Source organism: Peromyscus leucopus, chromosome X (assembly GCF_004664715.2).
Source record: "Peromyscus leucopus breed LL Stock chromosome X, UCI_PerLeu_2.1, whole genome shotgun sequence".
NCBI classification, from domain to species: Eukaryota; Metazoa; Chordata; class Mammalia; order Rodentia; family Cricetidae; genus Peromyscus; species Peromyscus leucopus.
The window spans coordinates 104652170-104668845 of record NC_051083.1 but is presented as its reverse complement, the minus strand read 5'-3'; the positions used below and the strand labels follow the sequence as shown (position 1 = coordinate 104668845).

Here is a 16676-nt window from a genome sequence, read left to right as displayed (position 1 = left end):
GCAGATGCTTTTCCCTGGGATTAAGAAAAATAGATACTCTTAGTTGACACCTTCTTTAATGTCTGTAACCTGTGCTTGTCCAATGACAATATTTCAACTTTCTGCATGGGAATAGACATTAAATGCAAACTAGGCAAACTTTGTCATGCAGCACATGAATTACAGTATGTAGTGGAACTATTACTCATTATTATTATTATTATTATTATTATTATTATTATTATTATTACAATTAATATATTGGGGTGACCCTTCTCAGTATGGAGATGAGAGGATGACTCACAGGATCTGATTCTCTCCTTCCACCATGTAAATCCCGTGGATGAACTTCAGGTCTGCTGTCTTGGTGACAAGCACTTTACCTTCTGTGATGTTTTGCTTTAATTGTCAACATGACACGACTTACAATCACTTGAGAACAGAGTCCCAATGATAAATTATCTGCTTTGGTTGACCTGTGGGATATTGTCTCAAGTGAGCTGTTATAGGAAGATCTAGCCCACTTTTGGGGGGCACCATTCCCTAGCCAGGGGATCTTGAACTGCATACAAATAGATACATTTCCATGAGTGAAAACAAGCAGGTAAGCAGGAATGCATTCACTTCTGTCTACTGCGAACTGTGAAAGTAATGTGTGCAGCTATTTTAAGTTCCTTACTCTAATGGTCTATCACGTGGAATTGTGAGCTACAATAACCCCACTCTCCTATGAGTTCTGAAAGGGAAAAATCAGTAGCCCTCTTAAGAGATGCTCCCTCCCTACCTCATCTAAAGGTATTTGCTGACCAGAGTTTTATAGCTGACCAGAAATTAAACTCATTGGAAAATAGGGCTAAAATAATAAATCTGAATGTATATATCCTGTGCTCAGCAAACACAGGATATAGGGAGTACAAAATTTATATCTCTGTAGATACCCTGCATCCTGTTAGCTATTAGTAACCTCAAGCTTATATTTCAGCCAGTAACTTCAAAGAACTACCTCACCCTGAGCCCCCTTGTGAAATCCCGAGATATGCAACCCTCTGCACATAAACTTTTCCTATATAAACCCCTTGAATTGAGTGCTCGGGGCTGTCCTCCTTCATCTGCTGTGTTGAGTGTTGGACATGGATCAAGCCCAGGCTTGTTTGCTGTTAACAAACGCCTGTGTGTTTGCATTGGATATTGGCTCTGTGGTGGTCTTGCTTGGGGTTCTTGTGACACGGGTACAATGTTACTTTTTGTCAGGGTATTTTGTCACAGCAACAGAAATGAAACACCTGCTGAACTTTCTCACCAGCCATGTTCCTATTCAGATACATACATCAAAAACACCTTGCACTAGGCATATGCTGATGGTGGCAGGAACACGAAGGATCCTGGGACACAAAGATTCATGGCTGAAGATCTGTTGTCTGGAACTCTCAATCTGGACTTTCTTTTTGAAATCTTATTTTTAATTATGTGCACGAATCTGTGCATGTATGCATACAGATGCGTGTATAGGCCAGAGGAGGGTGTCATATCCCCTGAAGCTGGAGTTACAGGAGGATATGAGCCAACACAGGTGCTGGAAATGAACCATAAAGAGTATGACTGGGTCCGTGATTGCTGTGCCAGCTCTCTATGCCCTTATTCTGGATTTGCCCCAAGAGATGTGTGTCAGTTTCGAATGTTTTGTCGTGGGGTCATGGGAATGGCAGTCGCTGGATAAGGACCACAGATCACAATGAGGTCACCTTCCCATTTGTATATTGACTATATATACTTTCCCCTCTCCTGGTATGTGGAGCTGTGGGTGCTCACTCTGGTCCCACACCAGAACCTGTTTTTAGCAATGGGCCCCTTCCTCATTGTTCATTGATCTCTATGGAGAGAAGCTTTCTCTGCATTTGTTGGGCCCTGATCCACCAGGCTCACTTTGTGTGGCCAGTCACTCTCAAATTCTCAGGACTCTACTAAGAAGCTGTTTGCATTCTGTGGTAGTAGACCCCAGGGAGTCTTTCTCACTGTCTCCACCTCACACACCCCACCTCTGCCTGCATAGGCATCTGTCTACTGTTCCCCTTCCTTCTAGGTCCTGCTCATGTCCCTAAATCCAGCATCCACCCTGGTGCTTACAACTCCAGCATCATTGCTCCCAGTCCTGCTTTGTGTAGAAGGATGTTGTCTTGGTCAGGGTTTCTGTTGCTGTGACAAACACCACGAGCAAAATGCAAACTGGGAAAGAAAGGGATTATTTGGCTTACACTTTAACATTTCTGTTTATCACTGAAGGAAATTAGGACAAGAACTCAAACAGGGCAGGATCCTGGAGACAAGAGCTGATGTAGAGGCCATGGATGGGTGCTGATTACTGCCTTACTCCAAATGGCTTGCTCAGCCTGTTTTCTTTGTTTGTTTGTTTTTTGTTGTTTTTCAAGACAGGGTTTCTCTGTGTAGTTTTGGTGGCTGTCCTGGATCTTGTTGTGTAGATCAGGCTGGCCTCAAACACACAGAGATCCACCTGGCTCTGCCTTCCAAGTGCTAGCATTAAAGGCATGCACCACCACTGCCTGGCCTGCTTTCTTATAGAACCCAAGAACACCATCTCAGGGATAGTACCACTCACCATGGGCTGGGCCCTTGCTCACTGATCACTAATTGAGAAACCGCCTTTCAGTTGGATCTCAACTGGGGCTCACCCCTCTCTGGTGACTCTAGCTTGTGTCAAATTGACACAGAAAACCAGCCAGTAAACATGTTATCTGGCCTCTAGACACCGTGCTATGTGGATCCGTGTCTTTCATCTTTCCTCAATGCCTCTACCATCCACAAACTTCCCTAAATACAAGGATGTACTACTCTATCTGCCCCTCCACTGTCACACCAGACTTCTAGATGTGTGTCCACTGAGTACACAGCCCTGTTTACCCATCTTCTCTATTCCATATTCCATATTCCCCCTTATCTGTACTGAGTTTCCAAAGAGGCCTTGGACACATGCTGCTGCACCCCTCTTTTTTAGAGTCTGCCACAGCTCACAAGTGATCACAGCATCAAAATCAGCTCATGTCGTGGCCCCATTCTTACAGGATCATAAGCTCTACTCCCATGCCCTAAACCACCATACTAATGCCCTACACCGCCATACTAATGCCCCTTTGATATGTCCTCCCTGCTGGAACTCAGGCATAAGCCTCTGTATACATTTCCCACACTGCCTCTCCTCCAATTACCCTTGGGCTAACACAGACATTTTTTCCCTGCATGTCCCATACTCTGTATCCAATGTCTCCCCCTTACCTGGGCTGGTGCATCTACTGAGAAATCTTTGCCTTTCTGGTCTGACCTGAGAGGAATGGGTCAATATGCATCTTGTGCATAGAGGTGGGAGAAGAGAGGAAACTTCTTTCTAGTCATCATGGGAAGGGCTCTTGTGATTCCTTTGAAACAGTAGGACCTGAGGCAGAAGGACTCCTAGTACCATGACTGAGCCATTGAAAGGACAAATAGTGAACAGACCTGGTGGCAGTCTGGGTCATTGCTCACAATCCTCCTCCCATGAATGCTCAGAATGTCCTCTTTGTATATTTGGTGCACATAAGAGTGGACTCCTAAGTATTGGTGGAACTCAGCTCTCTTTGTGAACAGTCTTCTCACTGGCAACTTGCCCTGTTCCTGTTTTTATGTATTTGCTCATATATATAGGGTCAACGATTAAGGTGAGGATAGCACAATGTGACAACAGAGAAGACTATGTGTCTGAGTGAGGATCTCTGTGGCTCCTGAGAAACTTGTGATTTGTGGAGTAATAAAGATGACTCAGGGTTTGTCACCTCTCTTTGTCCTTCAAACATGATATTTTATCAATAATTGACACCCACAACTTAATGCTACCCCAAAAACGACATGAAATATATAGAATACACATCTCTTTGTTGATGAAAGAATAAGGTTTCACAGCCATTATGAGCACTCGTCAGTGACACCAGAATATCTTCATCGAGTGCTGGGACAAGATGATGCTGCAGGATTCCTCCAAAAGCTTTACTGCAAGGTGTTCTGCCTGTCAGCAGATTCACACTTCAGCATTTGAGACTGCTGAGTTTTCCTGTACTTGGCTCTTCTTCTCTTAAACCACCTCTGCAATAACATGGTGAAAGAGATAGCTTTAGTATATTCAACAGTCAATATCACACCTGGAAAAAAACTCTGTGTAACTGTACATGGCAGTGAGGCTTTAGACGTATCAGAACAATCGCATATATATGGGTTTCTTTTTTTAAATTATTTTATAGACTATATTTGATCGTTTCCCATCCTGAACACTTCTCACATTCTCCATACCTCCTAACCCACCCAACTTTTCTGTCTTTAAAAACACCATGCTCTGTACTCTCGAGGCTACACCTACGTCCCCGAATAGCTCGGATGTGATCCCATCCAGATGGAATAAATACTTTTAATTGGCTATAAATTGTTTGAGTGGCCATATCTGGTGGGCTATGGGTAAAATTTTGAAGGTCTCTCTGAGATCCCAGAGATTGGACCCAGATACTTAGGATCCCCAGGAACAGTGAAGAGTGCACCAGCTGGAGAGGACTCTTAGGGGATGTGCTCAGCCTGAGACAGTCCAGGATCCCAAGAAAATCATCTCTATGCCATTGCTGCTGAGCACTATGGAGGCACCCAGTATTGGTCACCACCCAAAAGAGAAACAAACAAAAAAAGGTAAAACAAAAGTCATCCGGTCTGAACACCTCCAGAGGTAAGTTTGGTCTGTAAGGGGTACCATATGGTTAGGACACAAGAGGAGAGGTCACACTTGACTATAGATCCTGTGTCTAGGATATGTGAGATGTCACTGGATTGTTGGTCTGCAGGTGTATGAACGTGTGGCGGCCACTCCTATTTGTCATTTGTCTTTTGTATGTGTCTCTCAGTGCGACTGTGTCTCCCTGCATGTTTCTGTCAGTTCTGTTGGCTGAAGGAACAGATTGAAAAGGAAAGGGAGAATAAGTCATCTAAGACCACAGCTAGAGCTGCCCCTAGGCAGTGCACAATTTCCTGCAAGCTCATGGGCAATGCCAGGCAGCACTGTGGTGCCCCTGTTTCTAGCAGCAGTTTGGGCTGTGCCTCGTGGCAGCTGGCTCCACTACTGCTATGACTACCTGGGTGCTTCCAAGCCTCATCTGTAATCACCAGTTCCCATGTAATAACCAATGGCTTCCTCTGGTGCAAGACCCTTATCCTTGGCTTAAGACCTGTGTCTTCTCCTTGGAAACCAGAATCCTTTGGACCTAACCGAGTAACTCAGAGAAACCCCAAACTTCTGCCTGTTCCCTCAGTTGGGAGATGGGAATAATTCCCAGAGCCAGGTGCTGGTTGCTCAGAGGAAGGAGAAAATTGAAGGGACTCTAGCCTGCTTGAGCATGGCAAACATGGCTCTGGCAGGTCTTATCCATCTCCCCATTCCCTATGCCTTGCTAAAAACTGTTAGCTTACATTCCTAAAGCTAGCCACCAAGGTCTATTCCCTTATTTGGCAACTTCCTTCTCCTGACACTCACTACCAAGTTTTGTATCAAAGTATTGAAGTCCAGCAATCAAAATCCTCTTGTGGCTTCCCTAATTAACATGTCCAATCAAAATTAAACACCTTATCCTAATGGGAAGTTCCCCCTTTTACCTTTATAACCTGCCATTTTCCTATGACCCATGTCTGTCTCCTCTCTATCCAGAGACAATCTTTTTCATCACCCCCCACAAATACCCCCCTCTCCTTTGTTTCCTTCCCCTTCTCCCTCATCCTCTATCTCCTGTCTTTGTCTCTTATTCCCTGCCCTTTGCTCTCTGGGGCAAATAAATCTCCTTTGTGCTGAGAAGTTGGTCTTGGGGGTCTGGAACCAATACTGGCCCCTTCAGAAGTAATTTCCCAGTCCCATGTGTGGGGAGTGGTGGCTCAATGTTAATAGGTTTCAACTTAAGGAAATCACTCAGAAAGTTTACTGTAGCTGACATTGAAGCCAAAGACAAAGAGGGAAAGAAACTTTCCCATGAGGTGATCACTGCCCAAGGGGAAACAGACAAGAGAAAAAATGGGAGAAACAGACCAGGAAATGGGGTTCAGGATTTCACCAGCATCATTTGATGGGGCCCTGAGTGCAGATCCATTGGAGTTTAAGGGGGAAAATATCCATAAATCCCCCTGCTCCAGTGGGTAGATGGCCTCCTCATAGCTCTGACTACTGATGAGGGATGTGGACAGCTAACAGAAGGCCATTTTGGAGGTCCTTCAAGCCCAGAGGTAGAGCGTCTAAGCCAATAAGTCTCAAATACCATGTTTAGATGTGCCACCTGTGCTCAGGTAAACTCCAAAGGGATCTGGGCTTGAGGAATTGGGCCTAGTGAACATTGGGGGTTGGACTTTACTGAAATTTAGCCTCTGAATTTGGCTATGAAAATTTGTAGACACCTTCCAAGGATGCATGGAGGCATACCTCGTGATTGCAGAGGACTGAGATCAGAGTCAACATCTTCCTAGATTGTTCCCCACATGATTTTTGGAGGCAGGGTCTGTCCCTGAACCTAAGCTCAGCAACTAAGCTAGTCTCGATCACCCTCAGGACCCACAGTCTCTGTTTCCTGAGCCCGAGCTTATGATGCAAGGTGAGCGAACATACCTGCTAAGCTTTCCTGTGGGTGCTGAGGATCCAGTTCATATGGGAAGTGTGTTATCCACTGAGCTCTCTCTGCAGCCCCAACCTGAATTTTGACTTTGCTATTTTCCCCAGATCATGTCCTCCTTATTAGATTAACTGAAATTAATTCAGTCCGACTCTATTTATTTAATTTTTTGTTTGTTTTTTCGAGACAGGGTTTCTCTGTGTAGTTTTGGTGCCCGTCCTGGATCTCACTCTGTAGACCAGGCTGGCCTTGAACTCACAGAGATCCACCTGGCTCTGTCTCCCAAGTGCTGTAATTAAAGGCGTGTGCCACCACCTCCCGGCTTTCATTTTTGTTTAAATTTAACACAAATTTCCAAAGCTGTCATCCCTAGACCTATCCAAACACTAATGAGACTATTTTGGCAATGTTTTATATAACCTAAACACAGCATGGGGGAACATGAAAATTCAGCCTTTCTGTTGTCTACCTCACCTTTCCACAAACTTACAAAGGTGCAGGGCCAACCACGTGGACTTTTAAAGTTCTTCCTACATGACTCTTTGCTAAACTAAACACAGGTGAGTTATTGAAACCTGTGTTTCTGAAAGAATTTCTCCCTTGTCTCAATTAACTCATGCTTTTAAGTAAATGTATATTTGTTGCAACTGAACCCCTTTTTATCCCTGCTCCTTGCTACAATTAGAGGTCCCCAAGGTCATTTAGAGCCCTACTATGATACTAGATGTAAATGCCCTGAAAAGACCAGAGTGTCAGGACCTCAGTATTAATCACTGCAGACATACCAGTAAACATTTATGTCGTCCTATATGCATGGCATTATAATATTCAATGATGTCTATATATCTCATGTCCACAAACTGATTATAAGTAGTCTGCCTTTTCAGTTTTTTTTTTAAATTAAGAAATCATGCTGCCTCCAGCAATGGGAAAGGACCATAAGCTGCTCCGTGTTCATTCCCTTTTTACCTGTGGAAAACTGCAAGACTCAAAGCTTGGTTGCCATTATAAAACAGACAAGGGCACCTCCCACCCATGGTCACTTTTCATAATGGCTACAAGAAAATCGACCACAGCCTGAAGCAGAGTGCCCTGCACAAAGACTTTTGAAATGTACTGACCCGCACTCTGGATTCTCCCAGGAACAAGCGCTTTGCAAGGGCCCTCCTGTGGAAATAAGATGAAAAAGTGGAGCTGTTAGAGGAATATAGCATTTCAGCTTGGCAAGATGAAGAGACTTCTGGAGATGGGTCACACACCAACACAAAAATATGTAAAGTTGGTGATCTCTAAAGTATAAAAGTGGCTTTTTATTTATCTCTACTTTACTACAATAAATAAATTAATTAATAAAATAATTAATTAACACATGGGGGATATGGTAGAGCAGTAGTGGGATGGCCTAGAAACCACCAGGTTTTGAGTTCAATTCCCATTACTAAAGGGGGGGGGCATAAATAAGAAGAGGAGGAAAAGAAATATAAACAAAAAGAAAAACTGGATGAGGAATTGAGAGGCACCAATCAGTTTTTAGAATCAATCCATATCAACATTGCATGGAAATATTGACTCTGAACATCACAAAACATCCTTCCCATACCCATCAATGAACCAGGCAAAAACCTCCTATCCTTGGGGCTCAAAGCAGATAGTGGCCACAGTGTGGAGAACACACCTCCAAATGAGAAGCTGAAAGATGGGAGGTGGGATTGGCTACTGAAACAAGCCACATACCTTGTAGTCTCATCAGGGTACTTAGTTTGTTCAAAAACTTCTTCCAGTACACTCAGCTGCCTGGGTGTAAGACCCAACTGGATCCGTGGCCTTGTGCGGCGGAACTGTGGAACCCTGGCAGCAGCCAAGTTCTCCTGCTTCTCCAACTGTGGGTGTCCAGACCCTTGGTGGCTCCCATGGCTCTCATCTTTGATGTCATCACCAATGTAGTGGATCACATCATCCTTATGGTCTGCGATGCCCTGGTTCTTTAGTTTTTCTGGACCATTTAGAGGACCTTCAAAGTTGCCATTTTCTGCTGCTGGAGCAGCCTCTTGTTCAGCCTCAAGGATCACCTCGATCTCATTTTCATCCAGCTTGTAGAAATTGGGGTCTACATGTTGGAATTGAAGAGCCATGGTGGACCTAAAAGGGAGTAAGTAGTGTCACCTCTACAAATGTTCTGTGGATTGAATGGTATTGCAGTGCCTGGAGTTTTTGCAAGTTTCATATCTGCCCTTTCTATCCCACAGCCCCTACAGGAGATATGTGGTCAATGGGAGTGGCTCTTGGGAGCATTAGCAGAATGTACCCTACTTGGAATCCAACCAAGCCCATCAAAACCTCGAGAAGAAGGGACTTTAGGATTAAGCAAGCTGTTGCAAGTGCACAAGCAAGGACAAGGACAAGAATTTGCATTGAGCACATGGCCCCTGAGTGAACCTCTAGAGAACTTCTAGCCTCTATATCTCACTGTGCACATTGCAGGACCTAGGAATTAAGTGCTCATGGTTATCTCAGTTTGTGTTTGTTCCAAATTTCTGTATGAACACTGAAAACACAGCCAATCACTGTCCTCCATCAGCAGCAATCGCATGTTTATGGAGCCAGGTATGTGCAGCATTCTGGTGGACAAGACACTGCAAAAAGATTGATGACATCAGTGAAAAAAATTCACATACTCCAGATTGTTGATGAGAAATTTCCATCACAGTTGTATAATGTCCTGTCCAGTTCTTCTTGTGTCTGCAAATGCTGACACTGCAGAGTTAACTGCCCTTTTTGTAGTGTCAATAAACCACTTAAGGTTGAGTATGCGATGGAACAGTACCTGGGTTGATTAAACACCATATGTGCATTAATGAAATGAAAATGAAAGAACGTCAGGCCCAGTTCTTTTCAAGGAGTTAATAGTCTCAAAGAAGTGTTTTCAGTGTACGGAGATGTTGGAAAATATCAAGAGGATCTCATTAAGAAAATGTAATCCTTCACCCAGCAACTGATAGAAAGAGATGCAGAGACCCACAGTCAAACATTAGGTGGACCTCAGGGAATTCTATGGACGAGGTACAGAAAGGTTTATGGGAGCCAGAGGGGCTGAGGAAACCGCAAGAAAACCCACAGAATCAACTAATCTGGACTGGTAGGTTCTCATAAAGCCTGAATCTCCAGCCAGAGAGCTTACATGGGAATGAACTAGGTCCTCTACACATACTTTACAGATGGATAGCTCGATCTTCTTGTGGGGCTTCTACCAGTGGAAGCAGGGGCTGTTTCTGACTCTGTGACCTGCTTTTGGGACCATTTCCTCGTACTAGATTGCCTTGTCCAGCGTTAACAGGAGAGGAGGTGCCTCATCTCACTGCAACTTGATACACCATGGCTGGTGGATACATAAGGGAGCCCTGTCCTTTTCTGAAGAGAAAAGAGGAGGAGTGGATGGAGGGAAGAGGGAAGGTCAGTGGGAAGGTCTGTGAGGAGAGGAGGAAGGGAGGGGAAATGTGATTGGGCTGGGAAAATAATTAATTAATTAATTAATTAATAAAAAAGAAAAACTAGCGTTCAATATTACTTTTAAAATTAATACTGAATTTACTAAAGTTACAGATTAAGAAACTTAAAAACATAATTCCTTTTTAAAAAGATGATTATTTGTTTGTGTGTACATGCTTGTGGGTGCCCACAGGGATCACTGGAGGCCCTAAAGCTCAACTTATAGATAGGTGGTTGTGAGGACCTGAGGTGGATGCTGGGAACTGGACTCTGGTCCTCTGAAAGAACAACAAATGTTCTTGACCATTTAGCCATCTTCCAGCCCCCTCACACAAATGCAAACTTTTTCTTTCTTCGTTTCAGTTGTAGAATCTCAGAGCTTTGTGATATTAGGGCAGTGAGTAAGATTCCTAAGAAAGTTGTAGTGCAAATAGTTTGACTTGCAAATGTGAAAATCAATGTCCTTAAATGTAAAAGGCTTTTTAAATACCCATAGAGTTGGTAGCTGAGTAGATTAGGAATCCTTTTAATTGCTGAACTTATTTTTTATGTGTGTGTGGACCAGTAAGTACCATGGAGTGCAAGCCATAACACACATTAGGATGTGAGAAGACTACTTGGGAGAATCCATTCTTTCTTTCTACATGTGCATCCCAGGGATCAGGCTCAGGTCATCAAGCTTGGTAGCAAAAGCCTTAACCCACTGAAACATCACAGAAGACCTGCCTACCCCACACAAAGGTTCATTTTTATGTACAAGGGGTGTCATGCAGGCAAAGTCCCATAAAAGTATGCCTGCTCAAAATTATCAAACAAAATTTAGAATGCCTTTGAATATTCATCTTACTGGACTTTGAATCCTACATACACTACAAGGGCTCATAAATCATAACAGTATTACCCCCCAGAACTCCTAACCCAAGTAAATCCCATCAAATTCCTCCTAAACATCATATCAGGAGGAAGAGTATAATATCCCTTCTGAAGAGCATACTGTCTTTTCTGAAGTTGTATTACAACCCTTTCAGTGTATTGTGTGTTTTTATAGAGTAGTTCTTTGGTTATTAGCTGGTTTGTGTAGTATAGAATAAGAAGCAGAGCCTCTGAGACTGCCACCTGCTAATGCTAGAAGCTGAGGTCTTCATGGTAATGCTGAACATAAAAAACACTCATATTTCCATCATGTGAGCATCAGCAGGACAGTACACTGTCACCTTCCCTTTCCACTCACTGCTAGGAAGTCCTTTGATTCTAACCTTCAAGCAGGAAGAGAGGAGGAAAAGAAGTAAGAATGAGGGTAAAAGGAATGGAAAAGGCAGGCTGCTGTGAAGCAAGGTGATGATCAGCAGTGTAAGGAGGCACATGGGTACCCAGTTCCAAAGCCTGAGCTTTGTGTCTTAGGACCCTCGATGACTGTGTCTAATTCTCAGTTACATTAGCCTCCTGCATTGTTGCTTCACCTATTCATTTTGCCTCCTGGGAACATTTTTCACTCAGCTGCTGTTGTGAAACACACTTTTTCTAGGGAAACAACACACATTTACTCACTACAGAATGGGATCCCCCCACAGACAGAAGTAACAATTATACCAGTGTCCAACTAGGTGAACAACTGTATTTTACCAGAGTTACAGGAATATGGGCGACGGGTTGCTTACAGAAGCAGAAATGACTCAAAGTCACCGTTGTCACCAAAGCCTACCTCAGCACGAGTGATGGCTCTCCAGATCTGAAAACCCGAAGCACACGATACAGCCTGAGGGCAGAGAAACAAGTTGCAGTCTTTCCAGCTGGCTCTTAGTCTGAGTCTCTTATATACGGTAGCTCAACCGGTCTTTGCTCCTTCTGAGCACTTCTGCTGGTCTCTTCCAGGCTGCTCCACTGGTCTGAGAAAGACTCTCAGCAGTCTTAACTATTTATACAGCCTTGGGGAGGGCGGAGCCCACTGAATGAAGTCAGTTTCAGAAATTTCCTGAAGGTATTTTGAGTTGTTTACTCCTTTTTCCCTCCTGCCCTGACCTGAGGACCGAACCCACAGACTTATGCTTGCTAGGCAAGCACTCTACCACTGAGCTAAATCTGCAATCCTTGTTTACTCCTTTTTTTTTTTTTTTTTTTTTTTTTTTTGGTTTTTTTGAGACAGGGTTTCTCTGTGTAGCTTTGCGCCTTTCCTGGAACTTGCTTTGGAGACCAGGCTGGCCTCGAACTCACAGAGATCCACCTGCCTCTGCCTCCCGAGTGCTGGGATTAAAGGCGTGCGCCACCACCGCCTGGCTATTTACTCCTTCTTAAGGAGCTTTTCTGTGGAATTGAATGATTCAATCCAGGAGGAAACCGCTATACAACAGCAGTAAAAAGAATCAATGATAAAAATGTGCACTTGAGCCTGTCATGCTCCTTATTATACCCTCCCAGAGAAGGCACATAATACTTGGAAATTAATATGGCATCATAACTTTCAGCTACATAGTCATATAGTATAGTAGGCCACAAAAGAAACCCTACCATCTTTGTTAAACATACATGTTTCTGACACATTTTGGCTATAACACAGCTTGTTGTTATTCCTGGGATCAGTTTATATTTACAAAACAAGACTGTTGAGGGAGCATAAGAATGATACAAGGGTAGGGATACACCCAGCCAGGTTCACAGCAGGATCCCAGGCCACAGAACACTCAAGCTTGCAGAGAGGACATGCAACAGAGAGCATCAGGCTACACCACAGCTCAGAACACGTGTCACCTGATACTTGAGAGTGCATGCACTGGGTACTTTCTTGAATACAGGAAATACTGGCCAAGGATTCAGAATTTCCAAAAAGGCCATGCTTTTGGAATTTTGCTATCAGAACAGTGGTATAGTGTAACTGAAATACCACTGAGTCCATCTGATTTGGCTCAGAGGGAGCAGCCTTCTATAAAATTCTAAACCAGTGGTTTTCAACCTTCCTAATGCTTCAAACCTTTAACACAGTTCCTCATGTTGAGGTGCCCTCACACACCATAAAATTATTTCATTGCTGCTTCATAACTGTAATTTTGCTATTGTTATGAGTGGTAATGGAAATATCTGACATGCAGGATATCTGATAAGCAACCCCAAGCAGGTTACAACCCACAGGTTGAGAAACACTGTTCTAAACAAAGGTGACTGTAGACAGCACAGGGTCTGATGTGGGAAAGAAGTAGTATGTCAGGGTAGGACAGATGGAGAAGGAAAGGGTTTACAAGGGACACATTAAGTGTTTCAAGTCCAGAGAAAAAAGGATTGAAGATGACTAGAGAGAGGAGAAGGAGAGAAACAGAGAACAGAACCTGGTATATCCAATGAGGTGACTTCTGTATCCCAAATTCTGCAATGAATGTTCAAGTAACCTTCATCAAAATTCTGCCAGAAAGTAAGGGTTCAAGAATAGGGTTCCATTCAGATGAGATCTTCATATGACGTCATATAGCAAAAAGACCCATTCGTTACCAAGAAAAACCTTCCAAGCCTACGGAATCTGGGAATAATACCCGCACAAGGTAAAGCTAAAAAAATAAGTCTTTGCACTTAGGAGGAGTCTTTTGAAAGAAGCTCAGGACTCTAACCGTCATTAGAGTCAGACTCAGAGTAGACTCAAACCTCGGGAATTAAGTCCATCCTAACCAGCTTTCATACAAACTGCCTGAAGCAATGCTTCTGCAATATGATTCATAAGTAGATGTCAAGTATATAGGTCAGGAGTGAGGGCTCAACACTGAAGAATGAATACCTGGGGTCCCAGATGAGAGGTCCAGGAGCTCATGGATGTCAATGTTACAGCATCACAACTATGAAAGAAAAACATTTACTGAACTCTTCAACAGTAGAAAGGGAGACTGTTCCAGGGGAGCTTCAAGACAGGTATAGGGAAAAGAGCTAAGCTCAGATTCAGGTGTGGGCCACAGTCAAGACAACTTGTAGTCAAGTCTCTTCTTGGGCCTAAACACTGACCTACCAGATTTGTGGGCCTGACTATGGAGCAGAAAGATAATTTTAGTTACTTCTTCAGTGAATTTAGGGCCAAAACTGAGGTCACTGTCACTAAAATGAAGCCTGTTTGGGACTAGAGAGATGGCTTAGTGGTTAAGAGCACTTGGTGCTCTTGCAGGGTACCTGGGTTCAGATATCATTATCCACATGGTGGCTCACAACTATCCATAACCCCATTTCCAGGGTATCTGATACCCCCTTTTATACATACATAAAAGCAGGTGAAAGAGTCATACACATAAACTTAAATAAATAAATCTAAGAAAATAAATAAATGGCAGCCTGGGAATGTGGCAATTCCCAGCTTCAGAGCAGAGGGTAGAGTAGTGGATGGAAATCTACTCACATAAATTCTTTGTAGGAAGGCGTAATTCTGGTTGAATAAAGGTAAGACTTTGTCTAAGTCAGGTCAGGGTGCCAAGACTTTTGTTGGGTATGTGCAAGGATGAGGATGCAGAGCAGACATCGGGAGTGCTAGGCTATGCAGGACAGCTCAACTGACTGAGCAGGAGCTTTCCTAAACGCGGACCAGGCAGACACAAAGTCCTAAGTTCAGAATCTGGCTCAGCTCAGGAGAGAATGGATGTCAGGCTCCTCCCCTCCATGACCTCAGGGTAGATAGCAGGGGAACAAAAGCATACTACACGGTGAAAACATAGGAAAATTCCATGAGTCTGAGGTACAAGCCCTGTCTACTTGAGACAGGAGGCATAAGGGAAAGCCACGGGACCACGACCCTTTGTGAAGTGAGAGGAGAAGCTGTGAATGTAAAGGAGTAAGTTGAAGAAAGGGCTGCACCCTGGAAGGTGTGAAGGAAGGCACGGAAAACAGCACAAGGCAGGCAGGGAGGCAAATGACAAGACTCGGAGCATGGTGTCTGAAGCATGAAATGAGCCAAGGAGTGGAGAATGAGGCCTGAGCACAGCCCTTGCTCAGGCCATTGAGCATGGCGCTTAACTCACAATCACATAGAGACTAGGAATACTTAGGGAAATATTCTCTCAGCTCTGGAATCACAAGGTGAAAGCATGGAAGTCCCAGGGCTTCTGGACTGACCCCAAGAATCAGAGACCCTTTGTCAACACACTCAGGAGTCCCCTAAAACACTAAACTGAATTCAGAGGATTGGTGTAGACCCATGCAGGCCCCGTGTTTGCTGCTACAGTCTCTGAGAGTTCACAGGAGCTTTGTTCAGTTGATTTGGAGGGACTTGTTCTCCTGGTGTCCCCCATCCCCTCTGGCTCTTACATTCTTTCTGCCTCCTCTTCTCTGGGGTTCCCTGAGCCCTGAGGGGAGGGATTTGATGAAACAACCTGTTTAGAGCTGAGTATGAGATGCACTCGATTGTTACAGGCAGCTTGATTGAACTATTTACAGTAATTCAGAAGTCAGGGGCATCCATGCTGACATAGGCTCTGGAAGCACTGTCCTAGTGCTGAGATTATGCTATTCAGGGGAAGTAAACTGCAGTTACCGGTACACTGGTTTGTGAAGTTGAAGTAAAAGGATGTCAAACTCTGCAAGTAACTCAATGAACCCTGATGGTATCCCTGTCCTGTGCCAGTGGTGTTTTCCCCATTTCATGGTTAAGGAAGCTGTGAACTAGGCATTTCATTCAGGGTCCCAAGATATACAGAGCTCAAGTTTTGGGATTTAGCTAAATAGAGCTGACACTGCCCATCCCATTTTTCTTTTTCTTAGCTGCTTCTTTCTTTGACTTCTGTTCTTTCCCCTTCTGAAGTTATAATGCAGAGATCTCCTAGAAATTGTGTGGCAGTCAGTGAGAGGGAAATCTGTCCTCTGAGGCCCAAGTACAAATGTCAAGTGCCAAGCCGGGTGGTGGTGGTGCACACCTTTAATCCCAGCACTCGGGAGACAGAGTCAGGTGGGTGTCTGTGAGTTTGAGGTCAGCCTGGATTACACAGTGAGTTCCAGGAAAGGACTAAAACTACACAGAGAAACCCTGTCTTGAAAAACCCAAAAAGAAAAAAAATAAACAAACAAAAAACATATTTCAAGTGCCTTCCATGTCTCCACATCCACCATAAAGACTCCAGCTTCCTGCATTAGCGTGCTGCAGAATCAGAGTCTCTGTCTCTTTATCTATACTGACAAACCCTTGGACAGCCAAGTAGTCATCTTTTAGAAACACACAAAATACATTGTAAGGCATATGGGAATCTGTCAGGAAGAGAGTTACTGAGCCTTCCCCACTTTTGACGGTGGTTAACTCAGGCACCTATTATTTTTTCTGACAAGGTGTCATATGCCTTATTATGTGTCTACACCCACACACATGTACAAATACAAACAAGTGAACAATACATACACATAAAGAAAAAGAAAAATGAACCTTAAAAAATTAAAATGAATTTTTAATCCTGACCTTCCCCAAACTTCCAAGAGCAGGAAAAACCCTAGGGTTGTGTTAAGTGTCTGGAGAGAAGAGTAGAAACAAATATTAAGGAAGACTTATGAAATTTTATATGTGATAAAACAATAGGGCAATTTACTCTTTTTCTT

At 43.7% G+C, this 16676-nt stretch overlaps 1 protein-coding gene across 1 annotated transcript; it reads right to left on the bottom strand.

Moving 5' to 3' along the window:
* Nucleotides 1-3868: 3868 nt before the first annotated feature.
* LOC114688297 (rhox homeobox family member 1-like) lies at nt 3869-12010 on the bottom strand. Its single transcript, XM_028862911.2, has 4 exons — nt 11839-12010; nt 8385-8789; nt 7772-7817; nt 3869-4107 (listed from the first exon to the last, which is right to left on the bottom strand). The coding sequence occupies exons 2-4, from the start codon at nt 8780-8782 to the stop codon at nt 4012-4014; spliced, it is 540 nt and encodes a 179-aa protein (XP_028718744.1). The 5' UTR covers nt 8783-8789; nt 11839-12010; the 3' UTR covers nt 3869-4011.
* Between the last annotated feature and the right edge of the window lie 4666 nt (nt 12011-16676).